This window comes from Rutilus rutilus (assembly GCF_951802725.1).
Source record: "Rutilus rutilus genome assembly, chromosome: 19".
Classification (NCBI taxonomy): Eukaryota; Metazoa; Chordata; class Actinopteri; order Cypriniformes; family Leuciscidae; genus Rutilus; species Rutilus rutilus.
Window position 1 is genome coordinate 10,812,453 of NC_140232.1, and position 20,450 is coordinate 10,832,902.

Below are 20,450 nucleotides of genomic sequence, written 5' to 3' on the forward strand. Positions count from 1 at the left end.
GTCGTTATCGACACATTCATCAAAACATTAGTGACGACGAGCCATAACTCGAGTACAGAAGAAATAATACACTTCTGTTGATGTCTTCTTTCCGGACTGTTGGAAACTTTGTAGATTAAGAGCATAATTGACAGAGAACAACACTATTAGTTTGTTTTATTGTAGGCTAATATATCTATTTTAGTTCGCCTGCTTCTTCATTCTGTCTCGATTTGTTACTATGTAGCTCGTAAGCTGTTCAGCTGAATAGGAAGTCAATTACAATAGTTGTTAGAACAGGAAAATAATACCGTTTCATTTTGTAGTATTTTAGAGATTCTTATTTAGACATCATGCACAGAAGAGGAGTCGGAGCTGGAGCGATCGCCAAGAATCTTGTTCAAAATATTAATAGTAGAACTAGTAGAAATAGCAGAATTAGTAGAAATATTAATGGTTATTTTTGTTTATTTAAATTTAAGAATACATCTTTACCATTCTTTCCTTTAATTTTGCATATCCATCACCACTGTTGTTATGGCTAAAAGAACATAAGAACCTTTTAGAAATATATAATCTGTTTGCTTTTCTTAAAATGCACACCTCGAGTCATTAGCTTGGTACATTTCCTTACATCAACAAATACTAGTCAGATTTTGTATAGTGAAAATGTGTTTGACTTGAAAACTAATGGTTTAATGGGGTCATTTCACTATTTTCAGTTCCACGGACATGATATTTGTCCAGTACAAACCACAAAGAGTGTGAAAAGATTTGACACCTAAGACTGTAAGAAAAAGCAGCCTTATCAGATGTTATGTCTATGTATCGCCCTCATTATTAATTGTTTTAATGATGTGGAAATAAGTTGTTGTTCTGCTGTTAATGTCAGTCACGTTGTATAAAAGACCAGAGCAGATTGCTGTACAGTTGTGCACCAGTTTAAGCCATTATAGGGACCAGAACCAAAAAAGGAAGGTCTAAAGTCATTTGAAGTCCACTATACTACTTGTGAATGGTGTTTTCTCATCTGTTTTGATGTATTAAATAAGGAAAAATGAAGGCTGCCGTATTTGCATTGGTTTTGATATGCCTGGGAAGTTCATGGTCATGTGCAGGATCCCAGCCTGTTGATAGCAGGTAAGATCATAATTAAGCATCATCAAATCATTTTCAAATAATACATTTACATATGTATATGTATATAAAAATGTGCCAACACTTATACGATAAAGTTCCATTTGTTTGTTAACTATAGTTAAAATTATAGTAACAAACTTAAGCATTTATTCATTTTAGTTCATGTTAATTTCAACATTTACTATTTATTATTAACATCAGAAGTTTATATTATTTAATGGGCAGAAGCTTACATGAAATAACAATGAACAGCTGTATTTTTATTAAATAACGTCACAAAGATTAATAAATGTTGTAACTTAGGCCTAATGTTAGTTAATACAATAATAACATTAATAAAAAATGGGGCCTTATTGTAAAGTGTCAAGACAAATGAAATAAAAGATTGTTTTGTTTGTATGTTTTATTTGTTTTGTTTTCAAATATCATTAATAGCTCAACAAATGGCATCCAGAAGTTTAGCCGTCGTTATGCCGAATCAACCATTGCAAGTGACATCAGCAAAATTGTGGACTCGATGGTTCAGAAAAACTTTGTAAACTATTTGCTCAATCAGAGAGAGAAGAAGAGCGAGTAAGTTTGGAGAAATGGACAGCATGTATATGGTACATATTCAGGTTGCATGAAGTAACAGGCTGCATCTGATGCTCATTTACAGACCAACTATGGCAGATGATTCAGACACTCGCATCTTCAATGACCTGCTGAAAAAAGAGTTTGTGATGTGGGTTCAGAGTAAAGCCGATGCCTTCAAGTAAGTTGCCTTCTGCAAGTGAAAATAATCAGGATTTAAATCATGTAAATTGCATTTTATCATGTTTTATTCGCAGGGTTGGGGAGTAACGGAATACATGTAACGGCGTTATGTAATCAGGATACAAAAATCTAGTAACTGTAATCCGTTACAGTTACGTCAAAAAAAGTAGTAATCAGATTATAGTTACATTTTGAAAAAAGGGGGAATACTTTCAGGATTACAATGGTTTCATTTAAAACTAAATAAATAAGTATTTTGGCATAATACCACTATATTAAGCGCTGCTTGATTATACAGTAGTTCCTGGTTTTGTTGCCAGTAATGACTCACGTGTGCCACGCGCTGGTGCATGTGCAAATAACAGCTTTCTACAATCTCCTCAGACGCAGATTGAATCACTGCTGCTAGTAGAAACGATGCTGCCTGCTGGTAAAATCGCTTTTAATTCATGGAAATTCCGCTGCTATTTTGTAGAAATTAGGAGAGTCGCTTTTTTAGTACCCAAATCCCAAAATGTCCTTTCTTAATCTTTTCTCACATAACGGGAAGTTCGCTGTCTAGGTAACGTCGTAGGGGAACTCCCACTGCCAACGCCCCAAATTCAGTCAGGCAAATTAAGAAAGATCACGGCTTTAGTCAACATGTAGGCCTATTTTAAAATAAACTAATATGTAGATTGTGTAAATTTTTTAAATGTTGTGTTTTTATTTTTTAGTTAAAAATTAGTTCAAAATAAAACAAAATAATCTGTAATACCATACATTAGTAATCTAGATGTCTATATAGCCCTTTACATAAATATATATTCAGGCCTGTGTGTATATTTTGCAAATATTGTGCACTGGACCAAATTCTTAATAAATAAAAGTTAATTTTTATTTTATTTTTTATAATATTTCTTCTTGCTTGACTTTATTTATATACGTGACCTTGAAGTAATCCAAAAGTAATCAGTTACATTACTTTCATATTATAGTACTTGGATTACGTTACTGAATACTTTTTTTATGAAGTAATTTGTAACTGTAACGGAATACATTTTTAAAGTAACCCTCCCAAGCCTGTTTATTCGTGACCCACAGGATAAAACCATATCAATAAAGCTAAACAGGATGTGCCTCTAAAGCGACCTGGAGAACAGATCGAATTTGAAGAGCAAAGGAGTGTACCAGAATATTTCACATGTGATTGGGACACTTTTTCCTAGACATCTCAATGACAAAAAGTGTCCAAATCACTCTGAATTCACCCCTATCTGAATATCTTGTCATGTATCTCTAAATGAATAGAATTAAATTGTTTTCAAAATCATCAATTGTCATTTGTGATTTTTTTAGCATTAGAAAAAATAATATGTAGAGCTGTTCGCTCATGACGTTTAAATGGATAGTTCACAAAAAAAAAATCAATTCTGTCATCATTTACTCACCCAAGTTGTTCCAGACCTGTATGAGTTTCTTTCTTCTGATGAATTAAAAAGAAGATATTCTGAAGAATGTTGGTAACAAGACATTTGACGGCACCCATTGACTTCCATAGGGGAAAAAATACTACAGAAGTCAGTGGCTACCATCAATTGTCTGATTTAAAATGTCATCTTTTTAGTTCAACAGAGGAAAGAAACTGGTTTGGAACAACATGAGGGTGAGAAAATTATGACAGAATTTTCATTTTTGGGTGAACTATCCCTTTAATATGTATGCATGTCCACAGAGGTGTTATTTGGGAATCTCTCTTTTTTTTTTTGTCAAAATTAATTCTGCCCTCACCTCTCTTTGAAAGCAACTGAGAGATGAATCACATAAAATCCCACATTTATTAATTTAATTAATATTCATATGTCAAGTCAAGTTTATTTATATAGCGCTTTTCACAATGCAGATTGTATCAAAGCAGCTTCACAGTATTAAATTAAAATAATACATCAATGTTTGTTTCTAGTGGAAAACGTCCACGTTTGGTAATGCTGATTGTTACATCCCAAGATGATTTAATGTTGTCTAAGGACATTAAGGGAGTAACATTTATTTTGCAACTGAATATCTTTAAAAAGTACAACGCAAACAGTGGGAAATAATAATAAAGCAGAGGAATTCAGAATATATACACATGGATTTATTCATATTACCAGCCCATAAACACAGTGAGAAAATAAACTTCAAATGATTCCAACTATAAATAGTCAAACAAAGATAAAGAAAAATACAATGAAATTCACCAAATAAAATGAAGAGCACGAGAGTTGCCCAAATCAAAGAACGAAATAAAACAAAACACCTCTAACTATAACCATGAAATCTAACCTAGCTAAATCAAAGAAAAATCAAAAAGAAACATCTTCGGCGTGCTACCTCCACTAACTAACAAACAAAAACTACAACTCAAGGCAACACTCCCTAAACTAATGAACTAATACATAAAAATACGCTACGTGTAGCACGATGTATGTCACGTGACATTCTAGCTTGCTCTTCAATTAACACGAGGACACACAGTCAAAACCGATCAAAACTAAACACAACAGTTAAAGAACTAAATAAAAAAAACAAATTAACAACGAATGAGGGACACAGGGCTACATAATAAACCTCTACGAAGGCGCGCGCGCGCACATACAGCAAAAGCCCAACCAAAGCCCTCCTTAAAGACAGCTGGCGTCGCCTTTTATAGCCAGCTTCCGGCAGAGCGTCATGGAGATGAACGAATCCCAGCAGACTGTCAGGATTCGAAGCCAATCAGAATCTGAGAACAAGACACAGATCATGAGCACACAAACATAATCGTAACACTGATCAATAGTATTGTTGATTGATTAATTAAATTAAATATCCCCAATTGAGCAAGCCAAAGGCAACAGTGGCAAGGAACCGAAAAACTCCATCAGGTGACCTAATGGAGAAAAAAAAAAAACCTTGGGAGAACCCAGGCTCAGTTGGGGGCCAGTTCTCCTCTGGCGTTTATGAACTAGAGGCCAGATTTAACTGTAAGAGTAGTTGATACCATTTACCACCTGTCAAAAAATGATTGATTGACAGGTGCCACGCCCTTCCGGTGACAGGTGCCCGCCCCTTTTGGCATAGGATCAAAGGGATCAAAGAAGATCAGATGAGATCAAAGGAGATCAAAGGGCTTTTGAAGCTAGTTTTGACTTTTGATTGACAGGTTGCCCCCTCCTACCCCTTGATCATGTGGTTATTGACAGTTCGTTTCGGGTTTTGAAGCCTTTTGATGCCTTTTGAAGCCTTTTGATATTGACAGAAAGTGTTACATCATGGTATCTGACAGCTAGTTTGATGCCTTTTGATATTGACAGAAAGTGTTATAACAATATGACATGGTATCTGACAGTTAGTGTGTGTTTTTGAAGTTGGTATCACACACGATCCTCCCTACATATTCCTGAGCGTATCCGGGCTGTAATGTGAAACTGATAAGGGAAAAACTGTGGAAGTTTATCTCACACACAAATGTTGAAAAACCATTCAGTTCTTTTAAAAGAATATAAATGTTTATAAAGATCTTACTAAAACCTCACTCAAAAAGTTTAAATAAAATGAGAGTCACAAAGCACCGTCTCAAAAACATAGGGAGTATGCGTCTCTGTGTGTGTGTGTGTGTGTGTGTGTGGAGATCAGACATCAGAGGAGATGTGACCATCTGTGTGTGTGTGTGTGTGTGTGTGTGTGTGTGTGTGTGTGTGTGTGTGTGTGTGTGTGTGTGTGTGTGTGTGTGTGTGCGTGTGCTTGTGTGTGTGTCACAGGATTCCCCTCCCACCCTTTGCATTTGAGCTCTGACATCTGCAAAAAAAAGAAACATTCTATCCTTTAAAATAATTGTTGAAAAAAATAAAAGTTGAAAAACTTACTGTTCTCTTTAACTAAGGTTGAAAAAACTATGGAAGTTTATCTCACACAAATGTTGAAAAGCCATTCAGTTCTTTTAAAAGAATATAAATAATATAAAATAAAGATCTTACTAAAACCTCACTCAAAAAGTTTAAATAAAATGGAGTCACAAAAGATCACAGAGTGTTTACCGAAGCGCCTCTCCAGCACAGCCCCGACCTGAGTGGTGCGCGCGCCCTCCACATTCTGACATCCCCCTCCTTCTGCTCCTCCACATTCCAGAGCACAGTGATAGTGAGAAACAGAGATTTTATAAAATAATGTATATTTCACACAAATAATATAATATACAGTAATATAAAATAACATCTTACTGAAACCAATTCTTTCAGTTTTAGATAAACAAAAGAATAAAAAATCATCTTACATAAAACATTCTGTTCTTTAAAAGAATATAAATAAAGATCTTACTAAAACCTCACACAAAAAGTTGAAATAAATGTAGAACTATCCAGTTTAAATAAAATGGATTCACAAAAAAAAAATTGCAATGAGTTAAATGTTTATAGAGTTGAAGAAAAAACATATGCCTACATGTTATGAAACAATCAGTTAAATGTTTAGAGAGTTGAAGAAAAAACATACAGCCCATGAAACAACGCATTGTATGAAACGGGTTCACGAAAATAAAAAATCATCTTACATGTTTAGAAATCAGGGCCCTCTGGCCTCTCTTTACACCAGCGTTTGACCTGCGGAGCTTTCAAAAAGCACCAGCCAAACGGTGTGTGTGTGTGTGTGTGTGTCAGAGAGTCACACAAATTCAGCGATCAGGATATCAGGTGCTGAGTTTATTTATAAGAAGTATAATCTTAAAAGTTTAAATGATATCTTTTAAAAACAAAAGACTGTTTAAATAAAATCTTTAAAGTTTGAATACGCATCTTCTATTTACCTTTTAGAAGATTACTGTAATGATTTTGTGTAACGGTAATTAAATAATGTCTGTTCAAAAACTGTACTTAAATCTCATTTATATGAAAAGATTCAATCATAATTTTTTGTCCGTGTGGAGTTTCAATTTTGATGGCTTTCCATAGCCATGATGATTTTTGTACCGTAACCGCATATTCGATCATGTACACCTAAACACGACCATCACAGAAAACTATAAAATAAATAAATAATTTAAAATCATTTCTAAGCTGTATTGCACGCGCGCACACACACGGTTCTAAAATATGAACTAATCTCTATGTGCATCGTGTCACAGCGTATGTAATGTTAGTCTGCTAACGCCTTTCCAGAGCCAAAGTTTTGTTCGTACTAAATTTATTTCAAAGCATAATCGTAAAAGTTTAAATATGATCTTTTAAAATTAAGATTTGAATACATTCATATCTTCTATTTATCTTTTAGAAGATTACTGTAATGATTTTGTTTAACGGTGACCCTAAAGTATAATTGTTATTAACAGTTCTTGTGATGTTGAAAAGGAAAAGACTTAAGTAAAAAAAAAAAAAAAAAAAATCATGCATTTTGCTTTCTCAAATCACATTAAAGAGAGTATTGTTGTATTGTGGAAAAGGTTTTGTATTGTCTTTAGAAATTTTGAATATGGCCGTATTGGCACATAAGTGTATATTCCTTATTTTCACATGATCGGACACATGTCCTCTCTCTGTGTAGATGTATGGTGACAGGGGGGCACATGAGCAGTTATTGTTGTGGCAAATTCATAGTTCTTTTTGGTTCAGGTCTCAAAGAAGTTTCTCAGAGTCGAGGTTCCAGGTCAGAAGAATTAACTTTATTGACAAGCAACAAAGTGAGAAGCCGGCTGGCCATCCGGACTTCTAAGGTTACATTGGCCAGTGTTCATGTCTTATACTTTTTCTTATCGCTAGGTGCCCAATGGATACTCTCAAATCTATCTCTTCCCCTCTGTCACGCCTGGTGACCTTGGCACAGTTAGAAATGTCTTCTCTATTGGTCAAACCTCACACAATGGTGCTCTGTTTCATACTTTGTTTTGACACTTCATATTGCTGATGCATACTGGTTATTTTCCATTCTCTCATCCTTCTTCAGACCTATTTTTTCATGCTTGTCATCATTTTTTGTTTTGTTTCAGTACATCATACTTAGACATGAATCAAAGGAAAATTCTCCAACATATCCCCCCTTTGGGACTAATCCTAGTCCCACCTTCATTTCTGTCCCAGAATGTATCTTCATGATCAGGCTTCTCTCCATTATCTTTCAATCATGGCCAATATGGACCATCCATCTCTCTTATCAATAAGCCCACTCACGAAGGTACACCCTGGAGGAATAGTGAGACCAAACATCTCCGCCCCCACTTGACTAGGGTGGAGTAAAAGATCCCACCTTCCTTTTCTATCATCAATCTTGAAGGGATATATTATTTCAAACATTTGATTTTTCAGCATAATCAACATATCTCAGTGTATAGACTTAAAGTTAGGATTGTCCCACGGTGCCAGAGGAACTGCACAGGCGCTTCCGGTGGCCTGGAGTGCTATCTGGGTTGCTCCATCGTTGCCAGAGGTGCCCTGGGCACTATCTGGTGTTGGAGCAGACAGCGGGCTTTTAAACCACCAGTTGAGTCTGCCCTTGCTGGTCCGGCAATTGGTGACCGCGCTTGTAATTAATTTCTCTGTTTTACCCCGTAAAAACATCTACCAGTAGTCTGATGCACGTTTTACTTTTGATTATAAAAGCTTTAAAATATTAAAAGAACTCTGTTATAAGAGTAAAATGATTAGTAAGTGATAAAAATAGTAAAAACATTCTTATCTTTTCCCTTTATATCTGGTTGCATTACCTCGTACCACGGGCAATGACCTGCTTCAAACCTTGTATCGTCCCCTCTCATTCATATATTCATAATTGTGACAGTTAGTGTGATTATATGTAAAAATATTCTCAGTAGGATTATAAGTGTAAAAAGAAAGAAAAAAGAAAACTCAGGAAGGGGTCCTTTATAAAAATCAAAGAAACAATTAAAACCCCTCTAACTAACTCCCTACTCTATTCATATTCTAATGATCTGTCTAATTTTACCCCAAAAATAAAATACACAGTGTTACTACCTCCCTTTCTATCAAAAACAGAATCAAACTGTTAGAAATCAGAAGTAACAAGGTACCCCATTCCTTACTCCTTCACCAGAACTCCTTATAGGAAGTCATCTAGCTCGTCCAGTCCTGGCCCGATTTGGTGCACTCTTGTGTTTTTGCACCCGATGTCAACTGCCGATGGTTTGACTGACACATTAATCATCTGTTTGGCGGCCACGTTGGCTAGCATGGATCTTAGAAAAGGCACAACACAGCAGAAAAGAAGACACAAAACACAAAAGAAAAAGAAAAATGACAACATCCACAGATATTATTATTCCCACCTTAATGAACCATTCTTTCCAAGACCCAAATACAGAATCAAACCAGTATCCAACGTGTCTGTCTCTCCTCGCATTTTCAGCAACTTCTTGTCTTAGTTCCTTCAGCTTCTTCATGGCCCTAGTAAAAGCTCCATCAGAGGCTGTATTATTCGGAATAAAGGTACAACAGTCAATTCCAAACATCACACATACCCCTCCTTTTTCTGCCAGTAGCCAATTCAGAGCTTGTCTGTAAGGCATCCATTGCTTGATCTTAGTCTTAATGGTTCTGTTGATTTTTCAGAGCTAATCTGAGATGGTATGCCAAATCTTGGGATGACTTCTTTGGTTAAAATTTTTATCAGTTTCTGCTCCTTGGTCTACTGAGGGTTCTGCTTCGACCCATCTGCTAAATCTGTCTACGAAAACAGTCTCTGTATCTTTTCCTTTTACTGCCACATAATCCATCACTAGATGTTTAAAGGGTCCTTCTTGAACTGGGATAGAGCCTATTGGAGTTGCTGTTCCTTTTCTGACATTATTTTGTGAATCTTTGTCTTTTTTATTTTTCTAATTTTATTTGTCTAATAATTTTATTTTTCTAATAATCTAATCTCCCCCCTTGCGCAATGGTCAACCATGCGCATCTGGAATGAAAATGTTAAGCAATAGGCTGGTGTCTATCATATGGCCTTCATGTGATCTCCATATATATTGTTAGTGTCTCTCTTGTCGCCCCCCTTTGCTGCCATATATGTATTTCAGATCGAGAGGCTCTGGATTGCATTTGAGCAATGCTGTCTACAGCAGGTAGGGGCTGGATCAAAACAGATGGTACCATAACTGCTAATTGACATCCTAAGGCTTGTTTCGCCTGTATATCAGCCGCATTTTTACCTTTGATCACAAAGTTATTGCCTTTTTTATGAGCTTCACACTTGATAATGGCCAATTTGTTTGGAAACATCATAGCTGTGATTAGTTTAGTAACTTGGTCCCCATGTTGGATTTGGGTTCCATCACTCTTTTTGAATCCTCTTTGTTTCCATACTGCACTAAAGAGATGACATACGCCATTAGCATATACAGATTCGGTATAGATGTTGGCTACTTTGTTTTTAGCCAACATGCAAGCTTCAGTAAGTGCTTTTAGTTCGGCCAATTGTGCTGAGCAAGGTTGTTCACAATGCTGCATCACAACAGAATTGAAATCATCTCCATCTCTCTATACAACAGCAAAACCAGCATGATTGCATAAATGGTCTCTAAAACACGAGCCATCCACAAAGTAGTCCACGTCTGCATCAACAATTGGTGTTGATTCCAAATCTGGTCTCAGACGAGTAAAGGCTAGAGAGGCAAAAATACATTCATGAGGTGTTCCCTCCCCCTCTAGCTGGACAAAATTAGCTTAGTTTGCTGCAGTAAATCTCCTTATTGTAATACCAGGATATGTTAGTAACATGGAGTATGTCAAACATCTAGCCTGGGTTAAAACAAAATGTCATTGTTCAAGATATTAGTCTAAGTCTTGTTGATAGCATGGTGGGTAGCCTTGAGCAACATTATTCAATTTGGTGCTATAATATGCAATATAAAAATATCAAATATATTTTATCCAGTCTTAAATCTTCCAAATCAAGCTTCAGGACTTGGTCCAAGACCAAGTGGTGAGTGTTTAAATCCTTAGGGCATCCTAGTTTATGTATATTGCTTACAGAACAGAGATCAATTACAGTGTAATAATGATCAGCAGGTGGAACATTTCTTCAATAGCTCATGTGGATTTGGGACTTCTGCCGGCCAATCTTCTACCATCTCATTGATTGCCCTTAAATCATGCACTAATCTCCATTTTGACTTACTGGTCTTTTCAACTGGGAGAATAGGTGTTACAATAACTAACAGTTTCAACTAACACTCCAGCTTTTACCAATCCCTCAATTGTTGTTCTGATTCCTTCTACTGGTTCTAACTTCAATGGGTATTGTTGTTTTCTTGGCAACTTCATTCCTGATTTTACTCTAATTCTAACAGGATTGGCTGACTTCACCAGGCCCACATCTGTATCATGCTTAGACCACAACTCTACCGGTATCTTTTATTCCATCTCCAATTTCAGCTCCTCCATTTTTGACTTCAATTCATTTTTCTTTTCTGTCTCTACTATTAATTTAGGGATCCTTAACATGTTAGTCCAGCATAAAATTTTAAGATGTGTCATATCTGGTGTTTGAAAAATGAAAGGGTTTTCAGTGGCTTCCCACTGTTTTTCTGTAGCTTTCAACATTATTGGGCCTAAATCGTTCGCTTGACATCCTTCATTCAGGTAAAGAGTTACATGTGGGATTGAATCGTCTACTCTAAACCATGTTTTAGTAAAGTCACATTTTTTCAATTTGCAATGCTGTCCCTTCTGGTCCTACGATTATATCATTTGAATTCAAATATACTCTCTGTCCCCTCGTTTTTTCTAACCAGTCATTTTCTAATCTCGGGTTTCTAAGGGGGTCATATATCATTGTACAATGAAACTCAGATTATGGCACACTTTTTTTTAACTGTTCTGCTGGTTCTGATTAGTCTGTTGCCATGGTTGGTACATTTGGTCACGCAGCGGTTCATTTTGGGGCCATGGGTTAATAGGACAGTTCCTCTTGGTATGTCCAGGCTGGTTGCATCCCCAACACATGCCTTGAATGTCTTGTGTTCTTTGTTGATTGTTGTATTCTCTTCCTCTTCCTCTTCCTCTTCCTCGTCCTCATCCTCTTCCTGGCATTGCTCCATTTCTGTTGTTTTGCTGTTCAGGTAGGTATATCACAATTGGTGCACTTGGCTGTTGCTGATTTCCTGTGGTGTTGGATGTGCTCTGACCCATAGGGGCTGGTGCCTGCGGCATGGCTTGTGCAGCTGGGTTTGGTATATTCATCGCTGCCATAACTGCTGACTGATCTTCAACATCTTTTATGTTAGCTTGGATTTTCTTCTTTTTATTGACTAGGTCATCCAGCTGTAATTGGGTCAGCCTTCTTTGGAGCTCTCTTTCTTGATTCTTCATCTTCTGTTCACTCTTCCTGTATTGTTCTACTGCATGAGTCACATAGTCACAGAACTCTCTTGTCGTCTTTGAATTCAGTCCCACTACATCTTCCAGCTTGGCTTTTACAACAGTTGGCATGGCTTCCATTATGGCAGCCCTGAACAGCACTGTTATCACTGGATCTCGTTCAGGGTCTTTTTCCTGCTCTTGCTTCCATCTTCATGATTGTCTCTGGACGTAGGTAGTAGGGTTTTCTTCTTCGTCCATTGGTTCCCCTTTTAATAACTTTGGATCCATCTGGGTGGGATAATGTCCTCATAGGGCTTGCCACATCAGTGTTCTGTAATGGTCAAGTGGTATGGCATCCATCCTTGTCGAGTCAACTGCTTGGTTGAGTCCTGAATCATCCAAGATTTTATTCGTTCTTGCACCTCCCACACACTTTGCCAACAAGGCTTTGATGTCTCCGATGGCTAGTATCTTGCCCATTGTCTCTTCTTCCAGTAGTCGAATCCATTTGCCCGCCCCTTCGTGTATGTCAGGTAGGCGTGCTATCAGTCCGTCCAGATCTTGTCCCGCCCACGGCACATACTGTCCATGATGTCCTTTAATCAGGATGGGGCACTGTTTTTGTTCCTCTCAGTTGGTCTCTTCCATCCTCATGCAGATATGCTCCACTCATTGACCTTCTTCTAAAATTGTCCCCTCTTATCCAGTGTGGTTTGCTTTGGGGGAGTTCTTCCAAGAGCAGGGTCCCTGACACGTTCTTGTATTCTTTGTTAAGGATGGCTGAGTGGGGTCTGTTTCTTGTGTAGTTCTGAAGTCTCTGATGTTCTCTTCGCATGTTTTCCTCCAAGGCTTTTCGCATGGATTCAGTATCTCTTTGGATTTGTTCTTTGGTGATGAGTATGTCTCTTTCTATTTCATCCTGTTCAGGCTCGGATTGCTGAGTGTCAGCTTCCATCTCCTTTTGCAGTCTCTCTTCAAGTTCTTGCAGGGCTTTGCTTGCATGATGATAAGGATTGGATAGGGTGGGGTCTGGGGTTACCCTGGTCAGATGTTTCATGCTTAGGTTGCTGTCTTGACTTCCCCCATAGTTCAGTGTGTCTTGCTTTGAAACTTCAAAGAAGTCTGTAGTTTTTCTTTCTCTGCGGCCAGGGCTCACTTTTCTGTCGTCATCCTCTCCTCCCTCTCTACTTGCTTCATCACTTGGCTCGTCTTCAAAATCCACTTTACCTTGAACTGTTAAAGTTGCATTCACTAGTGGCAGTTGTTTACCGGTTGAATCATATGGGGGTAGATAAGGGGGAGGGGTTGCCATTATGTCACTTTTATTTTCTATCTTCTCCCTGATTCCCTTAATTAATTTTATCCCCATGTCTCTAAAAAGATTCAGCACTTCCTGCTCTTTCTCTCTCTTCTCAACTCTTTTTTTGCTTCTATCTTGGGCTTTGTGATTCTTTATTAGTGCTCCCATTTCCCTGTACATAGCCAAATCAAATGTTCCCTCTGCTGGCCATTTAGTGTTTAACTTTCTGGTCCTTTTTTCCCACCTCCGAGATAAGTTTTTAATAGCATCTCTACATATCGGATATTGTGATATAATCTGCTCTACAAGGGTCTCTTGTTGCTGTGACATCGAAGCCATTGCTGCAAGTCTCAATTATTTACTTCACTCAATGAATCAAATTATAATTTTGTGTTCTCAGTTTTCTGTTAAGTTTAAAAATTCTGGTATCTGTTTAGTTTTTTTGAAGATACCTCAAATGGTTCGTATTTATACCTCAGACAATGGCTTCGGCATCACTTTTTCTAGCTGGTTGTGTATATTTCGTTTCCAAATGATGTCCTACCCCAGGCACACCAGTTAGAAACTCCAGATAATGTTCTTTTCGAACCACCGTCCTCGTGCAGTTACTTCTCCTGCCCTATATAGATAAGTGAGAGATGGGGTTAATTTCACTTCATGGCCGTTCAACATGATGACTGAAATATTTAATTCTTCTTTGCTACAAGTGTCTGATTCAAATGGTTCAAATAAATCAATTAAAGTCTTTCTTCCTTTTTTGTTTAAAATTCTTCTCCCTCTATTGCCCCTCGCGCCCCTCCTGTTCTTCCAGAACTGCGGCATTCTCGGTTGATGCAGGATGTCTTTCTATCTCCTGCCTGTTTCGGTGAATTTACACCCACAAATGAGTTATATCTCTTGGATCTTTTTCAAAAACAACCAACACTGTCAGTCTTTCTAATGTCCAACTATCTACAAAGACTGGCCTGATTTCCCTTCCCTGCTTGACTTCAAAGATTGTGTCACTCTCCCATTTCACTGACCTAATGTATGAATCCACCTTTATATATACATTTCTCAGAATGGTTGCCACTTTCAGTTCTCTAGGCAAATTCCTCCTTTCCTTCCTTTTCACATATGGAATCCATATTGGATCTATCTTTATTTCGATGGCTGTGAGCTGTGGGTTCAAAAGAACTGTTTTTAGAAGATTAAATTTGTTCAAATGTGGTCTCAGGGCTTCAAGAGTTATCTGGTTTTTTATCACATTACGCCAATCCACTAAGGGCCACTTTCGTTCAACCTGGTTCAAATTTGTTATTCCTGTCAGTTTTTTCAAAAGCTCATACTTCCCTTGGTCTGTTAACTCCTGTCTCTGTCCTTAATTATCTATAAACTCTTTTTCTAACCAGAAGTGATTCTTAATTCCTTTGGTTAGTTTTAATGCCTCTTGAAAATCATTTTCATCTTTTCTTTCTTTCTGCAACCTAGTCTCCTCGGCCTTATAATTATCTCCCACTCTGGTCCACATGTGTACTTTTCTTCAGGTGTCAAAAGGTTAGAAAAAACTCTATCTCTGTCACTGTTCTCCCTCCTTATTTCTTTATCTCAATATAAACGCTTTCAGTCTGTTCTAACGTAGGCCTACACTCATACAGCCGCTCACAGAGCCACTCACACACACGCAGAGTCGCTCAGACACACACACTTAGTCACACACACACAGAGCTGCTCTCACATGCAAAACTGCTCTCTCACCCACTCGAAGCCACACACACACGCAAAGCTGCTCTCACACTTATTTATTATTTTCCTACTTTGTCTTGTAACAAAGGAAAAGTCAAAGTCAATCAATCAAACTTTTGACAATATCGGCTGTGTTTCCCTATCCGGATCACAACGATTACAGTCCGGAAGATGGCCAAACAGCCGACAAAACCAATTTCGTGGAATATTTTTTTGTTCTTTGATATCTTGATTTCTTTATTTTAATTTTAATTCTCCTGTCATAAATTTTTGTTTTATCATCCATTTAACTTTTAATAACACTGATTCAAAAATTATTTCTTGTAAGAGTTTTATTTTATGTGCCTTTGTCTGTCTCAGCCTAATTACTCCCTTTTTTCTTACTGAGCGGTGCCAAGGTCACTTGTATACAATTGTAACAATTTCGGGACAGTGGCTCAGCTGTAATTTCATGCAAAGCACAGAGCTCAGCCAAAAAACACTTTATCTCTGCGTCTCTGTCCCTTCCATGAATTTTTACTCAAATACAGCTGTATAATTTCTAACTTTTAATTTCTATCACTTTTGGATTTTTGGAAAAATACATTATAAGTAAACTGTATTTTATTATTATTATCACTTTTGCTAATTTTCTCCTGAAATGACCCTTCCCCTTATTTCTAAGACGAAAAATCACTTAGACAAACAAGACTACAGATTTTTCTCCTTCTATTTAAGATGAAAAATCACTTTAGACAAACAAGACTACAGATTTCTCTCCTTCTATTTAAGATGAAAAATCACTTACACAAACAAAAAACAGATCAGACTACAGATCTTTCTCCTTCTACTCAAGGTGAAAAATCACTTAAAAGACAATTCTACAGATTTCTCTCCTTCTATTTAAGATGAAAAATCACTTTAGACAAACAAGACTACAGATTTCTCTCCTTCTATTTAAGATGAAAAATCACTTTAACAAAAAACAGATCAGACTAACAGATTACGTGCTCATCATTTCAAACGCACTTTTCACGTAGGGCGTTGCACGACTAACATCAAACAGGACAAACGGATTACGTGCTCATCATTTCAAACGCACTTTTCACGTAGGGCGTTGCACGCACACACAACATATAACAAATCACGTGCCTCTCACGTGCAACGCGTCTACTGCGTTGGGGCCACGCGCCTCTCGCGTGGGTACACGCCTCCGTGTACAAATAACGTGCCTCTCACGTTATAACGCACCTTTCCTGCGTTTAGGGACAATACAACATATAATCTTGCAAACGCACTTTTCGCATAAAATACTGTGACGCACACATGTACAATGCACCTTCATGCGAATGGAATACGCACTTCTGCGTATGGACAGACAAACAGATACTGCATGCACTTTTTTCTCAAAACCTGGAACCTACCCTCCTTTTACCTCCTTATCTTTTATCACTTTTTAGGTTCTTTTTGGTGGAGTCTTTTGTTTAAGGCAGTCACCAACCGGGCGTTAGCTTACCAGGGGCAGCACAAAACAAATATAAGCAAAATTTGCTTACCTTATATTTATGGCGCGCCTTTGTTTTGTGAGGCCTCTGCCAGCAAGCCCACTGTGGTCACTCCTCGACCCCTTGTCCCTCCTGGCTCGGCTCGCCAATTATGTTGTGGCAAATTCATAGTTCTTTTTGGTTCAGGTCTCAAAGAAGTTTCTCAGAGTCGAGGTTCCAGGTCAGAAGAATTAACTTTATTGACAAGCAACAAAGTGAGAAGCCGGCTGGCCATCCGGACTTCTAAGGTTACATTGGCCAGTGTTCATGTCTTATACTTTTTCTTATCGCTAGGTGCCCAATGGATACTCTCAAATCTATCTCTTCCCCTCTGTCACGCCTGGTGACCTTGGCACAGTTAGAAATGTCTTCTCTATTGGTCAAACCTCACACAATGGTGCTCTGTTTCATACTTTGTTTTGACACTTCATATTGCTGATGCATACTGGTTATTTTCCATTCTCTCATCCTTCTTCAGACCTATTTTTTCATGCTTGTCATCATTTTTTGTTTTGTTTCATTACATCATACTTAGACATGAATCAAAGGAAAATTCTCCAACATTATCAAAGGGCCAAACGTCCGCTCTGCCCATGGTGACACGGCGGCCGCGACCCATACTGATCTCTGGGAAATGGAGGCTGCTTGAAGGCTGCTTTCGGATGGTGAAAGGAAAGATATTCCTCATCTGCATTTACCAAACTTTGAGATTGCTCATTCGCTTCAGCCGTGCTGATAGAGAGAAAAAGAGAGCTGATCTTAATGATTTAAGTGGCATTTCTGCATGGATTGTTCTGAAAAGCTGTCACAATGTATTGCTTGGATTGCAAAGAGGCTGTTATTGGCTGTTATTGAAGGATGGGATATTAAAGCATGTTCACTCATCCCACATACAGATTTAGATTAGTGGTTCTCAGCTGGTTTTGCTTAATGGCCTAGATTTTGGTGTCCCAACACAATACCTACCAACCAAAATAAATAAATAATAATAATTAAAATGAATTGTCATGAAGTGCATAGACCCAATAATATGCAATAAGCCTGGTTGCATTTTATGAATTGTATTTTGCATTGTTTTCCCATGCTATTCACAGCCCATCAGACCAGACTCATATTTTTAGGTTGCAACCCACCAGTTGAGAAACACTGATCTATGTACATGATTTCTTATGAATACATTAGCAAAAACAGCCTGTTTGATTCAGAAAGAGGTAGAACAAGTCATTTAAATCAAAATTATGACTGTTATGTCACAAGAAAACTTGATGGACCTTAACTAACTTAAAAAATGCTAGAAAAGTCTAAGTTATGGTCCCTTTATAGAAAGTTAAAGACAATTTACTGAAGGAGAAAAAGTCATCAAGACCCTTTAAGGTCATTCATACAGTTTAATTGTGAAGCATCTCAGATCATTTACCTTGGTCTGCTCCCATGTCTTCCTCTCAGTTCTAGTGTCTTCATTTTAATTCCCGTCATCTCGTGATCCAGTATAGTCGGTTCTGTCTGCACCCTGGTCAGTTTTGTTGCGGTCTGGGCGTTTCTTTCTGGAAACGGGGTCATGTGCTGGAGATCCATTGTTTCCGCATTATCTTCCATCTGAGTGAAGTCCTGAAAACTGGCTAAAGATCAAGAAAAACAGTATAAGGTGAATTATAGAATCCATAAAAATGGACCAAAAATAGAAAAGAAGTTTGAGGTTCACCTGTTGATCATTGTCATCAGCCTCCATGCTTGCTGATTGGCTGAGAGCCCTGACCCAGCCCAACATGTCCTCCTGGGTCTCAGGTCATCATGATGTACAGCCGCATCCCTTGATGAACCACCTAAAAGCACACGTTTACAGTGAGAATATAAGGTATGTACTGTACTGTTAGGTTTAAAGGTACGTTCACTCTCACCTTGAATGCATATTTGCGGTTCCTGCACTCTCTAAGGTGAGCAGTACAGAATCCTGTAGCTGGGAAGAGGAATACTGCCCAGAACAGACTCCTCACGGCTGTCTGGAGGAAGTCATTTCAGGGAATAAGACTCAAGCATCCAAAGGAAAAAATTGTCATTTCAGTCTTTTTGAAATGGAAAATTAATGCACTTAGATCGTGTGTATATATAAAACAATCTTCTTTTCCACAATTTCAGTCCACTGCTGTCCTATCGAAAGAGATATTTATGATCACATACAAATCTCTGAAAAATATAACCTTGATGCATTTAAAATGCAGTTACACTTTTAAGATGACCATGTTTTAATTTCTGAACCTGTATTTTATATATATTTGTGGCCCTTAAAAAAAAAAAAAAAAAAGTGTAGGTAGTGTAACATAAAACAGGAAATGATATCACAAAGACCCCTGCAGACTGTCAAGGTAAATAATTTAATATCTTTATGCTTTAAAAAAAAAAAATTGTTTGTTTAGTATTGGTCCTATATAGCTTTATTTTTAGTTAAGGTAATTAAACTTTATTTATTTTTTGAGTTTCAAGTTTTTCATCTGATATTTAATTGTATTTTATTTCAGCTTTATTTCAATTCCCAAATCCATCACCAAAAGTTTTAGTTTACAATAACACTGCCTACACATTTGTCAATATATATATATCTTCATCTATATTCATCGCCGCTCGCTTACATTTGAAATGTTGACCTTGAGCGCGAAAAAGACGCGATATGTGAACGGCCCCGTCTGAAATGAAAGGCAAGACCGGCTATTTATTTGGCTTTAGACTGTTACATGAAAATTTTTAAATGAAATGTCATAATTATAATGTTTTGAGAGTTTACTTATGTAATTGTTGCATTAGGCTATGAATTATGTTTATTGATAAGATCTAGCTATTTCATGTCTTTTCATTTACAGTAGCATGAACCACGAGTAGTCGGGTAACTCGAGTATTGTTTTGATAAGAAATCGACTAGCAGAAATCAGTAGTCGTGCAACCCCTACTTGTCATAGACATAAACAGAGAGAAGTAAGTCCGGCTACAATGTTCTTTCGCAAGGCGCCTGCAGTTTTGTTCATTAACAGGCTAGAGCGGCAAAAGTTACGGACAGCAGCTTTAAAGTAAATGTTTTAAAATATTTGTAATGTATTTCTCAGAGATCTTACACCGATGGTCAGTATTGTGCAATAAATGTTACCCTCTTGTACAGCCATCCTCTGATCACCACAGGGCAGTTGGAGTCTCTTTTTGCCGCTTGGCATCTCTTTCCAAACGTCTGCACTTTTTTATGACACTGCACGTATATAATCACACAAACCGTGTCATTGGGTTTAAAACATCTACCTGTGTTTGTGTAAAATAGTGTAAAAATATGTGTATATGATTTACCTTGTCTCTGATTGGCAGAAAGGAGACTGTGGCGCTGCTGGAGGCCTGACTGACTCTGTCCTGATCCTCCATCATCCTAGCGATGGACACCGAACGAATCATCAATAAACGTCAAGCTGTTCAGGTTAGCCGACTTTGCTGTTTAAGGACCAAACAGGCATTGTTCAAAGATGGGGGGAACATTTTCAAGCCTTATTAAACCAAAAGGCATCAGTTGATCTTACAGTGTTAAAGGAACTACCAACTTTACCAAGAATACAGAGTCTCGATGTTCCACCGTCTTTTTCTGAAGTGTATGCTGCAATCAAGGAATTGGAAAACAACAAGTCCCCTGGACCTGACTGTATTCCTGCTGAGCTCCTGAAGGAAGGAGGGTACCTCTGTACTAGGGCAATCCATCAG

General features: G+C 37.7%; 1 protein-coding gene across 3 annotated transcripts; it reads left to right on the top strand.

Annotated features, from left to right (window-relative positions):
• The first annotated feature begins 50 nt into the window (after positions 1-50).
• Positions 51-20,112, top strand: LOC311277936 (uncharacterized protein). 3 transcript variants are annotated; one of them, XM_084388427.1, is made up of 4 exons: positions 51-1,119; positions 1,555-1,692; positions 1,778-1,873; positions 20,067-20,112. In XM_084388427.1, the coding sequence occupies exons 1-4, from the start codon at positions 1,037-1,039 to the stop codon at positions 20,095-20,097; spliced, it is 348 nt and encodes a 115-aa protein (XP_084244553.1). In that variant the 5' UTR covers positions 51-1,036; the 3' UTR covers positions 20,098-20,112. The 3 variants fall into 3 exon arrangements, with proteins under 3 accessions (XP_084244553.1, XP_084244554.1, XP_084244555.1); XM_084388428.1 differs by lacking the exon at positions 20,067-20,112 and adding an exon at positions 2,959-3,187; XM_084388429.1 differs by lacking the exon at positions 20,067-20,112 and adding an exon at positions 1,950-1,977.
• Positions 20,113-20,450: the final 338 nt, after the last annotated feature.